The sequence below is a fragment of the Moschus berezovskii genome, chromosome 3, assembly GCF_049115385.1.
Source record: "Moschus berezovskii isolate FMDL1 chromosome 3, NW_MosBer_1.0, whole genome shotgun sequence".
Classification (NCBI taxonomy): Eukaryota; Metazoa; Chordata; class Mammalia; order Artiodactyla; family Moschidae; genus Moschus; species Moschus berezovskii.
Genome location: NC_142462.1, coordinates 107695355 through 107712087, shown reverse-complemented (window position 1 = coordinate 107712087; position 16733 = coordinate 107695355). Strand labels below are relative to the sequence as shown.

The following is a 16733-nucleotide window of genomic DNA, read 5'->3' as shown; positions in this document are numbered from 1 at the left end:
CACACACACACGGACATCACACACACACACGGACATCACACACACACACACACACACACTCACACACACGGACATCACACACACACACGGACATCACACACACACACACACACGGACATTACACACACACGGACATCACACACACACACTCACATCACACACACACGGACATCACACACACACACACGGACATCACACACACACACACGGACATCACACACACACACACACACACACACGGACATCACACACACACACACCCACACACACACCCACCCACCCTCCCACCCACCCACTGGGTCCCAAAGAGATGGACATGACTGAGCATACAAGCGCGCGCGCGTGCATACACACACACAGAGTAACTCTATGGCTAACTTTTTCAGGAACTTACGAATTGTTTTCCAAAGCGGTTGCACCATTTTATAGTCCTATCAGCAATGTATTGATATGAGTGTTCTAGTTTCTCCACATTCTCTCCAACACTTGCTATTGTCTGTCTTTTTGATTACAGTCATCTAACACTTGCTATTGTCTTTTTGATTATAGTAATCCTAGTAGCTGTGATGTGGTATCTTATTGTGATTTTGGTTTGCATTTCCCTAGTAATCAACAGTGTTGAGCATCTTTTCGTATGTATACTGGCCATCTATATGTCTTGTTAGACAAATGTTTATTAAATTTTTTGCCATTTTTTTATTAATAGATTTTATTTTTTCGCAACAGTTTTAGACTAATAGAAAAATTGGGAAGAACAGAGATTTCCTGTTTACCTTATACCCAAATTCCCTATTATTAACATCTTACATTAGTATGATACATTTAGCACAACTGATGAACCTATATTGATAAATTATTAACTGAAGTCCATAGTTTATTCACATTTCCTTCCGTTCCGTTCAGTCGCTCAGTCGTGTCCGACTCTTTGCAACCCCATGGACTGTAACCTACCAGGCTTCTCCGTCCATGGGATTCTCCAGGCAAGAATACTGGAGTGGGTTACCATTTCCTTCTCCAGGGGATCTTCCCGACCCAAGGATCGAACCCGGGTCTCCTGCATTGGAGGCAGACGCTTTACCCTCTGAGCCACCAGGGAAGCCTCACATTTCCTTAGTTTTTACCTAATGTCCTTTCTCTGTTTCAGAATCCTACCCAGGATACCACATTATATTTACTTATATCATGTCTTCTTAGGTTCCTCTCGGCTATTACAGTTTCTTAGATTTTCCTTGGTTTTAACAAACCTGACAGTTTTGAGGAGAACTGGATGGGTATTTTGCAGGATCTTCATGTACTGGAATTTATTTGATACTTTTTGTCTTTATTACATGGGTCACGATTTATGCATATTGATGCTGACCTTGATCACCTGGCTGAAATACTATTGTCAGATTTTTCCACTATAAAGTCACTCCCCCACATTCCACGTGCACTCTTTGGAGGGAAATCATTATGTGCAACCAGACTTAAAAAGTGGGCCTCTGCCTTTAGATTAGCTCCATAATCTATCTGGAATGCTTCTGCACAGATTCATTTACATCAGTATGGACTTATGGATATTTACTTGATAGTTTGGGTTATAATTCAGTAGTACTTTGTTTCTTCTGTTGCTCAAAAGGTCCCCTCTTTACCATTGGGAGCTCTTCCAGTTGGTTCCTGTGCCTCTTTGACACACTGTGTTATGTGTGTGTGTGTGATTAGTACTTCCTTACTTGCTGGTACTATAGTGAAGTCGCTCAGTCATGTCCGACTATTTGCAACCCCATAGACTGTAGTCTGTCAGGCTCCTCCGTCCATGGGATTTTCCAGGCAAGAATACTGGAGTGGGGTGCCATTTCCTTATCCAGAGGATCTTTAGAAAGTATTAATACTACAGGCTCATCTTGTCTATTTCTTGTTCCAGTCCTACAATCAGTCATTTTCGGCAGGAGCCCTGCTTCCTTTTATTGAAGAACAGTACTTAGAACCAGATTGGGGTACTAGGTATGGACTTTGCTACTGGGAAATCTTTACCTAGTCTTTAATTAGATTATTTGCTTTTGTGTTATTGAGTTGTAAGAGTTCTATATATATTCTGGATATAAATCCCTATGAGATATGCGATATCCAAATATTTTCTCCCATTCTATTAGTGGTCTTTTCACTTTCTTGATTCAACCTCTTATTGAGTCAAACAAATATGATGTACTGTACTTCTCCATATAAACCTATGTCCAGATGAGGCAGTTCAGGCAAGGTTTTTTTCTTCTTTTGTTCCCAGGTAGCAAATGGTTTACTCCCTTATCAGTGAGATTTTTCTGTTGTCTTCTGTGGAGTAGGTGTTCCCACTCCGTAGTATGGGTACTATATATAGGATAGAGGACTTGGTTACGTCAACATGTACAGAACAGCTTCAAAGCTAACTTGGAGCTTCTGGAAGAGGAACTGGGGCTAAAGAGGTGTGGGGTACCTAGGAGCAGAGACTGCCATCATTAAAAGCAAATTCACTTAGTTGTGTGCTCTGCTTAGTCGCTCAGTTGTGTCTGACTCTTTGCAACCCCATGGACTGTAGCCCTCCAGACTCCTCCATCCATGGGGATTCTCTAGACAAGAATACTGGAGTGGATTGCCATGCCCTCCCCCAGAGGATCTTCCCAACCCAAGGATTGAACCCAGGTCTCCCATATGGCAGGTGGATTCATTATTATCTGAGCCACCAGGGAAGTCACCATTGGTTAGTATCTCTCTAAGAGTGATCACAACTCTGCTTCATCATGGGAAATGGATGAGTATCTATGCTGGGTAGAGCAGGGCTTTCTTTCTAACTATTCAATGAGAAAAAAGAGGCTGCCAATTTGGTCTTTTATATACCACACTAGAATCACACTAATTGCATTTCTGTTCACCCCGAATGCTTCAGACCCTACCATGGAATTGAGGAGTGAGCAGGCTTCCCTAAATATGTTCCAAGTCTGTTGCTATACTAGGTAAGTTGTAGGGCAGATAAAGGAATGCAAACCAAAGCATTTCAGATATCTGATCAAGTCTACTAGTGGCTGATTCTCTATCCTGAGCTCATTTAACCTACTGACAGCATTTAACACAGATGAAGACACACTCCTCTTCAAACATTTTCTTCACTTCTAGGACACAAACCTCTCCTGGTTATCCTCCTACTTTATTGGCTGCTCCTTTTCAGGTTCCTTTGCTGGTTCTTTCCCAGGATTCCAACATCTCAGCAGTGGAGGACCCAAGGACCGATTCTTGGTCAGCCTTCCTTTCTGCTCTACTCATTCTCATTGCAGTTTCAGTTCTCACTCTGTCTCATGGCTTTAACATCACGTTTATAAGCTAATGAACCCCAAACTCCCATTTCCAGCCTATACCTCTTTCCTGAAAAAGCAGAGACATCACTCTGCCAACAAAGGTCCATAAAGTCAAAGCCACGGTTTTCCCAGTAGCCATGTACTGGGAGACTGGACCATAAAGAAGCCTGAGTGCTGAATAAGTGATGCTTTCAAACTGTGGTGCTAGGGAAGACTCTTGAGAGTCCCTTGGACAACAAGGAGAGCAAACTAGTCAATCCTAAAGGAAATCAGTCCTCAATATTCAATGGAAGGACTGATGCTGAAGCTGAAGCTCCAATACTTGGGCCACCTGATGAGAAGAGCTGATTCACTGGAAAAGACCCTGATGCTGGGAAAGACTGAGGGCAGGAGGAGAAGGGGGAGACAGAGGATGAGATGGTTGGATGGCATCATCAACTCAATGGACATGAGTTTGAGTAAACTCCAGGAGGTAGTGAAGGATGGGAAAGCCTGACGTGCTGCAGTCCATGGGGTCACAAAGAGTCAGACACGACTGAGGGACTGAACAGCAACCATCTCTCTCCTGAACTCTAGATTTGTATATCCAGGTCTCTCTTCTTTGCCTCTATTAGACATCTAATCAGCATCTCAAGCTTCATATTTCTAAATCCAAACTCTTGATAGCCCCTTTGTATTTGCCTCTTAGTCTACCCTCTCAACTCAACCTGCCTTTCCCGTTGTCTGGCTCATTTTCATTTCAATAAATGAAAACATCACCCTTTGAATTGCTCAGAACAAAAATCTTGGGGTCACTTGTTTACTTCCAATCCCTTAACAAATCCTGTTATCTCCACTTTTAAAATATATCCTAATCTGTCCATTTCTCATCCTCTCCATTGCTACAATTGTGGTTTGAATCACCACTATTTTTCACCCAGATTATTGCAATAGTTTTCTAACAGATCCTTCTGTTTCTGCCCTTGTCTGTAACTTCCCCTCCTTGGGAAAAATAGAAAATCATCTATTCCACATAGCAACCAGAGTGACTCTTTTATAACATAAGTCAGATCATGGCATTCTTTTGTTCCAATTCTTCTACTAGCTTCCAATCTCAAAGTAAAGGCCAGTGTTATTACATTGGTCTTTAAGATCTCAGCTTTTTGATTAAACCTCTGACTCATCTCTTATTCTTCTCTTGTTTATTTACTTCAGCCTTACTGGCCTTCCTTCTGTTCTTTAAATGCTAAATACAGGCCTCTTTCTAGTTCTCTGCTCCTACTGCTCCCTTCCTCAGAAGCTCCTCTAGATATCTACATGACCTGTTCTTCCTTTAGGTCTTTCCTCAAATGTCAAACTATCTCATTAAGAACTTCCCTGAACACTCGAAATCACAAATTACCTTCATTATACCCAAATACACTCTCTTCTTCTTAACATCTAATTTTTCACCATAGCACGTATCATCATCTGGCATATTTTGAATTTTACTTGTTTATTAGTTTGTCTCTCTTGCCCAGAATAATGTAAATTCCACAAGGGTAGGGAGAAGACGATGGCCCCCCCCTCCAGTACTCTTGCCTGGAAAATCCCATGGATGGAGGAGCCTGGTAGGCTGCAGTCCAAGGGGTCGCTAGGAGTTGGACACGACTGAGCGACTTCACTTTCACTTTTCACTTTCATGCGTTGGAGAAGGAAACAGCAACCCACTCCAGCGTTCTTGCCTGGAGAATCCCACGGATGGGCGAGCCTGGTGGGCTGCCATCTCTGGGGTCGCACAGAGTTGGACATGACTGAAGTGACTTAGCAGTAGCAGTAGGACCTAGAGAGGATGCAGGCTCAATAAACATTTGTTGAACAAATGAATAAAAGGACGAGGACACTTCCTTACGTGTTAGGACCTCACCACGTCCTGAACCTTAGTTTTCATTTCCTTATCTGTGCCAGATTAAAGAATGAGAGAGATATCATTCTAAAGAAAACCAAAAAGACCACAGAATCAAGGAGAGATAACAGAGGTAACAGGAGAGATGAAGGAGAAAAGAGGCAACTATAATGAGAGAGACCAATACAAAAGGGAAATGTGTGAAGAGATGGAAGGACTAGGAGGAAAATTCTGGGATTTTTTTCCCCCAACAATGGCTTCACTTGAACTATAAAGGCTGCCAGATTCACCCTGGGGATGGAAGTACTCATTCAGCCTTCTCCCGTTACTCCTGACTAGTGGGTTGTTTGGAAGCACATGACAGTTCAGGATAAGATGCTCTGTGATGAAGGCAATTAAAGAGCACACTCATAGTGGCCTTCCACTTTCTAGCTAGTCTGTAGTGATTTTCCAGGACAAAGCCTCTTTTTGAGCCTGAGAATCAATGGTTGGGTCAAAAGGGTCAAAACCATAGCAGAGATCATTACCATAGGGGACAGGGTCTCTCAGCAGTTCTGGTCACATTATGGGTTATTTTGAGCCTTTGCTCACCCAAGATTTATTCCTATTAGAGATTAGTTGGACCAAAGGTGTGTACGAAGAAAGAGCCAACAGTACCATGAGTAGAAGAGTTAACATAAATGGAATGAGGCCAGATCTCTCATTTCTTTATAGTGGAAGAGCGTTCTGTCTTCCACTGGTCAGGAAGACTGTGAAAGCGAAAAGCTACAAGAGCCTTGCAACTTTTTGTTAAGTAAGTTTTCTGACACATGGCAACTAGTGATTAATTACTACATTAGAAGAGAACATTCCTATAAAGGTTTGCTGGAAATACAGATGTTGTCCATGCTTGATTAGACATTGCTTAGGGAATGCTGAGACAAACTGTGGCAGTCTATTATTTCTGGCTATTTTGGTATCACTCTTAGGTTTATTTTACATTGTTTCACACTCAGTAGAATTGATGGAGCCCATTTCACAAAACCTGTCCCTACCAAAATCAAGAACAGGAAAAAAAAACCAACAAACAACCAAGGCTATAACGTGTGTTTAGTATATGTGTATGTAGGAGAGCAAGAGAAAATGAAGGAGAAAGAGCCTATGAATAGTAGTACTCTTTCTTGTAACACTTTCTAGAAAGAAAGAATTGCAAAGGAGATGCTCTGTTTCTCAACAGCCTATAAGAAAACGATTCCATGACAGCTGGTTAAAATCTCCAGGATGTTAAAGATGAACTAGACTCTGCCATCATCCAAGCTCCTTACCACAAAAAGAAGCCTTGATTTGATACCTAGTCATTCATCCAGGATACAAAGTGAGCACTTACTCTGGTTCACACACCAAGGAAACAGAAAATCCCGGCTTCCTGAAGCTTATGAGTCTAGTAAAGATATGTCTTTCTGAACTGTGATCAGGACAGAATCATCTAGTGCAATATACTTAGGCTAGCCTATCTCCTCTCAAAATCCATGAACAGTAATAAGAGCAGTATCTCTCCCAAGTGGTCATCTTTTAGCTTATAGCCGCTTCCTTGGCTATCACTCCCAAATCCAACCATGAGAGGCATGGCTTCACTGAAGAAATGTTTTGCTGGTACATGGCCCATTAAGGTCAACCTCAACACTGCCCAGTCATCATTTCATTATTCAGATGCTAGGGTTTTCAGTATGTGTGCAGGCCCCATAGTGTCTGTCAAAAGCTGTGTTAATTTACTTACTTCAGCAAAATAAAAAAAAAATCATTTAAAAAAGGATGATTGAATTTAGGAATTAGATTCCTCAGAGAATTAGTAATGCTTCTCTGTATCCCTCAGGCCTCTGTGTTCTTAACTTCCCATTTTCAATGTTATTATGAATAGACTAATTCAATAATGAGATCATTCCCCATAAGGGAGGCCAAATAAATGCAGCATTCAGTCACACCTGGTTTCCCTAATCTGAGCAAGGAATGCTTTCCACTGAATTTAGCCTAAGATAGGGAATTTAATGAACACACACTCAAACAGAAAGAAAACGACAGAGAAGGAGGACAGAAAAGCAGAACAACAGGGTAGCAATGGAACAAACGAGTGGCAACTTGGAGAAGAAAGGTGAAAGTGAAGATGGATGGCTATATGACTTCAAGACAAAGATCCTAGCATGGATGTCTTCAGTTCAGTTCAGGTGCTCAGTCGTGTCCGACTCTGCGACCCCATGAATCACAGCACGCCAGGCCTCCCTGTCCATCACTAACTCTCGGAGTTCACTCAAACTCATGTCCTCAGAGTCGGTGATGCCATCCAGCCATCTCATTCTCTGTCGTCCCCTTCTCCTCCTGCCGCTAATCCCTCCCAGCATCAGAGTCTTTTCCAGTGCATCAACACTGTCAAAGCAATACAGCATTTCATCATCCCCAGAAATTTCTCAAATTATTTCAAATTTTATTAAACTTCTTCAGGAATCAAAAAGTCAAGTGAAAAGACACAGAAATACTAAATAATAGGCATGAGCATGCTGGACTATTAAAAACAGAAAACTTCCCAGCAATAAAGGGGTTCATGGAAAAATTCATCCAGGTATAATCAGCAATAAAACACCAACACCATAATTGTTATCCATCCTCTTCAAAACTTCTAAAGTTTTCATTAGAGCCCCAAAGATCCACTGACTTAAGAAAGGTATGGGTAGTGCTGAGACCACATAAAGAGAGAAGAAGATTAACTCTTACATTTGAAAAAGAGTATTACAAGGAAACCCTAAAAACTGAGATCAGCAAACCTTCAAAAGAGAAACTCCAAACACTATTTAAAAAAAATAACCTTCAGTTACATGAAAGAATAGCATGGAGAGTGATGAGTAACCATTTTCTCCCCAACGAAAGGAAGAAGGGGGGATGGATTCAACTGGGAAAGACAGGAGATGAAGAAATAGACCCATGTAAAAATACATTCAATACATGTTATTTATAATGAGAGAATGTGTAAAAAATCCCAATGTCTACAAATCTGCAAATATTAATCATCAGATAGATATGATTTACTTACCCCATGAAACATTTGTTCAGGCATTAAAAAGAATATTTTCAAGGGACATTAATGGATATGGGAAAAAACATGTTTTCAAAGGTCACTAATGATATAGGAAAACACAAATTAAATGAATAAAAAACCCATTAACAATTTTGTAAAGAGAAATAATACATATGCCCATGAATGAGACTCACCTGTACACACAGCACATGCATAAAAACCAGGAGAAAGTATATCAAATATCACATTTTTAGATTAAGTTTGAGAAATGTTTATATTCGTCTTTGTATTTTATGTTACATATTTTATGCAATGAGCACACATTACTTTTACAATTAGAAAACAAAGTTACTGAAGTTCTGTAGTAAAAAACCTTAGGTTAGACAATAGGAAAAATTACCTGTTTCACATTCATTAAACATCCAATAGAATTTTATAGACTCACTTCCCTATTACCAAAGGACATCTGTTAGTTCCTTTTTTCTCCCTTTTCCAAAATTGATGTATAATTGACATATTAGTTTCAGATGTACAGTGTAATAATTCAATATATGGATATACTGTGAAAAGATCATTGCAGTAAGTTTAATTAACATCCATCATTTCTGTTTCATTTTTTAAACTAGCTTTTTAATGATTAAGAATCCATTTTTATTAATGATTTGGTAGAATGCTTTGGAACGCGAACTGAGTCCAATCTACCCGCTCTTACCTTGCGAAGTCCAGGTCTGCCTCCCGTGACATGGTGATGTTGGTCAAATTCTGCTGCAGGACAAAAATGTTCCTACACATTTTCTTGATGCCAGACTCACTGATGCGCCGGAAGTACTGGGCCCCATTAATAAGGATGCAGGAGATCAGGTGTCCCAGGCCTGAGGGACCAGAACAGGGTGATAGGGGAAGGAGGAGACAGATTAAGACCATCTTGAAGAAACGGACACACAGGATTCCTTCCTCTCTCTAATCCTCAGAAAATGTAAATGACCAAAGAAAACAGCTCTGATGTTTGGACCACCTGATCTTACAATGATTTCGGAGTAGTTAGATACTGCCCAAGGAGTTACAAATGGGGAGACTTCATGCTGGTAAAAAACCGGGTACATCCACAGTTTCTGCACTGCCATATACAGTTAAAGCCATATGCCAAGGCTTAAGAGTATATGCTGCTGCTGCTGCTGCTAAGTCACTTCAGTCGTGTCCGACTCTGTGCGACCCCATAGACGGCAGCCCACCAGGCTCCCCCATTCCTGGGATTCTCCAGGCAAGAGTACTGCAGTGGGGTGCCATTGTCTTCTCTGAGAATATATGCTAGATTGTTTTAAATTACTGTGTAAAACTTCTGTTTTTTCCTGTTGAGTTATTTTAAAGCAGAGAACACCATATGTAAATACTATCATCTGTTTAGCCTCCTTTCCCTCCTACACAACAGGTAGGGGTTGGACTTATGGTTCAAAAGTTGATTGGGAACCTATGTAAATAAAAATAAATCAATAAGAAATCAGACTCTTGCCATTAATGTTAACATGACTCAACACTGACAATGGAGTGTATTTCTAAAGGAGTAATGGGAGAGAATGTAATTAGAAATGAAGTGGAAGGAAAAGCAGACCATATATTAACTGCTGAGTTCCCACAAGACTCCTGTGTAGTTTTCAGGGGTCTCCTTAAGTGGTTTGTTCTCACTGACAAAGGACTGTCTTAAGGTCTGTGAAATTTGACAAATTGCTGGTTAGGATGTCAACAAACTAAGAGATCCCATTTCAGGTTATCTTAGGTAATGAAGTTGAGGAATGTTGGTTCAGAACAACCGGAGGAACATGTGGGTTACCATTTTTAGAAGTTAGATTTTAATTCTAAATGCTTGGAACTAAGTAAACCTCTCTTCCTCCTTCTTCTCTTATTCTTACAAAGTTGGACTCTGGCAAGATATTTTCTCAGAAATCTCGTTAGTCTGACTAGTCAAGAATAGTCTACTATTTTTGTCTCAGGGTGTAACTTCAGGTTCAAAGGCTCCCTCTGTCTTCAAAACAAGTTTTCCCTTGATTAGGATACATGTTGGAAAAGGACAGGAGAAGGCAACATCTCTTGCTTCAGCTACACTCACTCAATGTTGCTTCAAGATGACAAATTAGCTACTTTTCTAAGGTGAAGTAAAAAGCTTTTCACTCAAAGGAACAGAAACACACACATGGATTTTACATTTAGAGCTAGACAATTTATGTGAAAAATCTCTGTAGGATCTTTTGCTACGATGCCCTTGAGCCATAACTTCAGGCAGAATTTTGTTCTGCAGTGGTTTAATGTGGTCTGTCCTAAGCGCAGGCTATGAGGTGATGCACTGGTTATAGAGAATAAAAAACAGATTACAGAAATAAATGTATATAATAGTTAAGCATGATATATTATAATAATAAACCAGTTAAAAGTTGGTCTGCTTTGTATTACCACTATATATACATCAGGAATTTTAAACAATATCTGTGATTGAATACACCCTTTAAAAAAATAATGAAATATTTCTCCTTGCCACACCAATAAGACAGAGACCACTGTCACCTCCTCCACTTGGGAAATTCAGTAACACGCCCTTGAATTTAGAAAGTGATATGACAGGGGATACCTAGCTTTTTAAATAGGAAATTTCCAATTTATGATTTTTTTTTTTAAGTTAAAAACCTCTTCTGTGTCAGTGGATTATACCTCTATTGTTTCCCAGAAGGATTAGATGTCAAGAAATGTCCAAACAAGAGGCAAACTCTGGGATGTGAATGGTGACATGTGGGACTTGGAAGAGCCAGTGTCAAAAGCCAGAAGGGAATTCTGTGTGGTCAGCAGAGTGATTCTTGGATGGGTCCTATACTCTTAACATAGACAGTATGACTGCAGTCCCCAGGACACAGAGCCATGGGGCTGACGAACTTTTTTTATCACTTATATGTTCTGGCTAAAGTCTTTCAGGAATATTCCCTTTCAGAACACATCTTCATCGCTATGATATAATTTAATGGGAAAATAGAATTTTGGGGGGGCAGGGGAGTCCTGCATTTGCTAGAACAGATTCATTTTATAAAGTAAGACACGGTTATGCATTGACACTTTCTTTCCATCTTCAGGCTGCCACAATCCTTTGCACTAAGTACCTTCTTAACTTGTTTTAAGTTATACTGGCTCGATTCTGTGAAACACCATAGATACTTGTGGCCCCGGGGTCTATGTACAAACCAACCAAAACAAGAAAAAAGGGGGTATAATTGGAAGTCTTAAAAAAGGGTCCTTTGAGGAATTCATCACGCAAATGATTTGGCTGGCTGCTCCTTTTTTAAATGTTGAAGGCAAACCCCTTTGGACAGTACTGTTCACACCCTTCCTTGCTTCCTTGACTCTGAAGGCATTTATGGATGCAGACTTCTCAGAACAGCTGCTCATCAGTGGTTTCTGTTTTGTCTTCAGGTAAGAATTCATTCTCTGAAAGAAAACTTCCCCTTCCAGTGATAATTTTAGCCAACAAGGGGATCTCTCAGGGTTCTCTTCTTATTGCGTGTGTTTCTTTTTCCTTTATGAGCTCCTCTTGAGTTAATTTGTGGTCCACTCCACACATTTACTCAGCTCTCATGAGTGGTGTGTCAAGGAGGCAGCCGCGCTGCCATCTGCCTCATCTTGGATTAAATCTCCTCGTCAAGAAAGAGCAGATGGCAGCCATATTGTTGCCTATCTAGCCATACACAGAGAGGCTAGGTATTGCTGCTTTAGTCCAAAAAGCAAAAAACAAAAACCTTTTTCTACAAGTTTTGAGCTTTAGTAGTAGAGAAAATCAGCAAAACCTTCACCTTTCTCTCCTCCCAAACTCTCAGGGACAGGGGCAGGGTCTGACCTTCAAATATGTACTGGAACTTGTGCTGCTGGAGGCTGGCACTCATGGCTTCTTCAATGGCACTGATATCTTTGTTGAGTTTCACCACCAGAGGGTCATAATCCATACTTTCCACATTTGCAACAATGGCGTAGTTCCCCTCCTTCGCAAGAGGGATGAGATAGTGGAAACAGTGAACCCTGGAAGAGAGAGAGATGGGGAAAGAAGTTAGTAATGATTCTTCCTGATGAAAATAACCCTCTGCTTGTGACAGAGCACCCAAATATTTAAGATAGCAGTGGCCCTTTAAATTTTTATGTACCAGAAAGCTATCTTAGTGATTTTATAGAAAAATCGAGTGATCTTGAGCAAGTCAGCTTCTGTAATCCTCCCTTGTTTAATCCACACATTGGGGGTGATGAATAGATATGCTAAAAAATCTTTCTGGTGACAAGATTGCTTGGAGAGTGAAAAGTATTATCTCTTTCAAGGATACCGTTGCATTGAAAATGAGAGGCAGAGGTCACAGATCTCTGAAACTTTGGTTTCCATTGCCATTTGCTAGATGTGTACCTCAGTTATCGTATCTGTGAAATGGGGATGATAACAACACACACCTCATAGGGTGCTCTGAGGAACTACTACACAGAAAGGCACAGGGTGCAGCACTATTATCACATTTATTATCGGTACTCTACTGCTAAGCAAGACGCTTACTGAACATGTGTGAACTTGTTAGAAGGTGTGAAAATATAAGACATAGTTTGTGCCATTTAAGATGCCATGGCTTAATGGGGACGACCAAGAAAAAACAACCAAAAGAGGATGGATTTTTACTCAGAAGCACGTGTACCCAGGGTGTCATGGGAGTGTGCAGAGGGTATTAGGAAAGGTTCAGGACAGGAGCTGATACTTGGCTTAGAAGACACATCTGAGTGAGCTTGAGGAAACAGTGCATTCCTATGTTGAAATCAGTCAGTCTGAACATGTTCAACTCTTAGGTTCTTTTTGGTAGATATCACTAACTATCAAGGAAGTCTGAGATGGGGAAGGATTGGCTACTCCATAACCTTTCTATTAAGCTGCAATGAAAGCACATTTCAGGCCAGATTGTTCTACTACACATATAGGTATTTACGGAAAACAAACATACAACCACCCCACCCCTCCCCCATCCACTGGCAGGTATAGATCAAACAGGTTTGTTCTGTAAGTTTAGTGATTGTTTTCCATGCTCTGTCTGATCTTGACAGGAAAGGTTCACTGGAAGTAGACAGGATGATAATCCAGAGTCAGGATTCTGTTATGCTTAGAGCTGGCATCAGGTAATGAGAATATGCCTAAACAAATGGCCACAGCCTTGAATATCACCCCTAATAATGCAACCACAGGCTTAATCATCTTGGTGACAACTTACAAACAGTAAATTCACCTTTTTAGTGTACAGTTTTATGAGTTTTGACAAATGCAACCAGTTGTATAAGCATCACCATAATCAAATTATAGAACAATTCCATCACTTCCAGAACTCCATTGTGCCACCTTGAAGTCAACCCCTACTTATAACCCAAGGCTCTTGCAACTACAAATCTATTTTCTGTCCCCATAGCTTTGTCTCTTCTGGAAAGCCACATAAATGCAATTATATGGCATGTAGCCTTTGGAGTTTAGTGTCTTTCAGTCTGCCTCAAACATCTGAGATTTATCCATGTTGCTGTCCATTCCTTGTTATCGCTGCGTGGCTTCCTGCCTGTGACTGTGCCATGATTTAACCATCACCAGCTGACATCAGGTTGTTTATTGTTTGCAGTGATTATGAATTAATCCGCTTCCTGTATAGGTTTTTGTGTAAATATAATTTTCCCTTTTTCTTGGGTAAATATCTAGAAGCGGGATTGCTGAGTCATATGGTAAAGTGAAGTTGCTCAGTCATGTCAGACTCTTTGCGACCCCATGGACTGTAGCCTACCAGGCTCCTCTGTCCATGGGATTTTCCAGGCAAGAGTACTGGAGTGGGTTGCCACTTCCTTCTCCAGAGTATCTTCTCGACCCAGGGATCGAACCCAGGTCTCCCGCATTGTAAGCAAGACGCTTTACTGTCTGAGCCACCAGGGAAGTCATCTTCACATGGTAAGTGTACATTTAATTTTATCTAGATGAAGGGAATCCTTTCACAATGTATACATATATCAAGGTGCCATGATGTACACTCACTATCTTATAATAATTTAATGCAGAGCAACTAGACCTCTTGTACGCTAGTAGGCAAGCAAAGTGGCATAGCTCCTTTGGAAAACAATTTAGTGGTTTCTTACAAAATGTACACTTAATGTTGTACAAGAGTTCTAGTTGCTCTACATTCCCACCAGCACTTTCTGTTGTTAGCTTTTTTTTTTTTTTAATAAAAACTGAAGCTTTGTGGAGGTATAATTGGCATTAAATTATTATAAGATAGCAAGTGTACATCATGGCAACTTGATATATGTATACACTGTGAAAGGATTCCCTTTATCTAGATAACTAATACACCCATCACGTCACATATTTATCCTTTATTTTTTTAAAAAAATGAGAACACTTAAGTACTACTCTGTCAGCAAATTTCAATTATACAGTGCAATGCTATCAAGTACAGTCATCCTGTTTACATTAGATCCTCAGACCTCATTTATCTTACAGCTGAAATCTGTAGCCTTTTACCAACCACTTCCTATTTCTCTCATCCTCTAGCTACCACTTTTCTACTGTGTTTCTGTGATTTCCTAAAAAATGATTTGACATATAAGTGATGCCACGCAGTAGTTGTCTTTCTTTGTCTAGCTTATGTCCTCTAGAAAACGGCCCTCAAGTGTTGTCAGTTTAAAAAAAAATGTTTTTTTTTTAGTCATTTTAACAGATGTACAGTGGTGTCTCAATGGGGCTTTAATTTGCATTTCACTAGTGACTAATGCAGAGAAGGCAATGGCAACCCACTCTTGCCTGGAGAATCCCAGGGATGGTGGAGCCTGGTGGGCTGCTGTCTATGGGGCTGCACAGAGTCGAACATGACTGAAGTGACTTAGCAGCAGCAGCAGTGACTAATGATGTTGGACACATTTTCATATGTTTATTTGCCATCCATACATCTTTGTATTCATATCACTTGCCTAAATTTTTGTTGAGCTGTTTATTTTTTTATTATTAAGTATTGAGGGTTTTTTATATAGGATGAAAAGAAAGTGTTAGTCACTCAGTTGTATACGACTCTTTGTGACCCCATGAACTGTAGCCCACCAGGCTCCTCAGTCCATGGAGCTCTCCAGGCAAGAATACTGGAGTGGGTTGCCACTCCCTTCTCCAGACCCAGGGATTGAACCTGGGTCTCCTGCATTGCAGGCAGAATTTTTTTTACTATCTGAGCCAGTTGCAAGTAGCAAGTTATCACACATGCATTTTGTAAATATTTCTTCCCAATCTTTGGCTTGTCTTTTCATCTTAACAATATCTTTCAAAGAATCGTTTTAAATTTTGACAAAGTTCAATTTAATCATTTTTTTCTTTTATGGATGGTACTCTAGGGGTTAGCTTTAATAAAACTTTGCCCAATCAAAGTTACAAAGATTTCTTCCTATATTTTCTTTTAGGATTTTTACAGTTTGAAGTTTTACACTTAGATGTATAATCCATTTTAAAGTAAGTTTTGCATAGGATGTGCTGTATTTTCATAATCTGTTCATTTAAGGAAATCCAAATATCTTGACTATCAGTGCATTTTTATGATAGGTGATAACTGTAACAGTTACTAAAAACTAAAGATTAATTTTTCCAGTACAAACTCATTCTGACATTCATATGCTTGAAGTGTATGTTTTGATCAGGATACCAGTAACTGCACCAGTTACAGTCCTTCCAGAATGAGACTTTTGATAAAATGAAAATTGAACAACACTGGAATGGGATTCATGCCTGGGGAAACTGACTGCTATTTCACAGTTGAAATTTAAACTAAGTAACTCTTAGTTGAAAGTAAAATCAAGTCATCAAGGCTAAAATACTTTTACAGTAAACTACAGACTTTACCACCTCAGACAATGAGGCTTCCCAGGTCTCTCAGTGGTAAAGGGTCCACCTGCCAATGCAGGAGACCTGGAGTCCGTCCCTGGGTTGACAAGATCTCCTGGAGAGGGAAATGGCAATCCACTCCAGTATCCTGCTGGGAGAATCCCATGGACAGAGAAGACTGGCAGGCTGTGGTCCATGGGGTTGAAAAGAGTCGGACACTACTGAGTGACTGAGCACACACGCACGCCTCAGACAACGGGAAGACCATGTGCAACGGCATGAGGGTGTGAATGGAGAACAGTTTTAAGGACTGACCAGAAGTTCCTTTCAGTACACAGAGATGACATGACAGAGGAGTGAGGTGAGCTTGGGGAGGTGGTCAGGGACCAGGTCGTCATAGGATTGAGGTCATCTAAACAGGATTTTAAGAGGTGAAAAGACATAGTCAGATATGAGTTTTGCCAAGATGATTTGGCACAGTATAAAGAGTAAATTAATGGTAGAGAATGATAGAAACTAGAGGTAGAGACTGCTTAGGAAATTACTATGAACTGGAGGTGTTTATGAGATACTGGACTTCCCTGGTGGCTCAGACAATAAAGAATCTGCCTACAACGCAGGAGACTC

At 40.4% G+C, this 16733-nt stretch overlaps 1 protein-coding gene across 2 annotated transcripts in view; it reads right to left on the bottom strand.

Moving 5' to 3' along the window:
* The window catches only part of EXOC4 (exocyst complex component 4), an 853359-nt gene that overhangs the window by 50582 nt on the left and 786044 nt on the right, over positions 1-16733 (bottom strand). For both annotated transcript variants that reach the window (XM_055421289.2, XM_088834671.1), the window contains exons 16-17: positions 12087-12265; positions 8928-9087 (exon numbers count right to left, since the gene is read on the bottom strand). In XM_055421289.2, coding sequence (XP_055277264.2) covers positions 8928-9087; positions 12087-12265 — 339 coding nt within the window. The remainder of the gene's footprint in view (positions 1-8927; positions 9088-12086; positions 12266-16733) is intronic.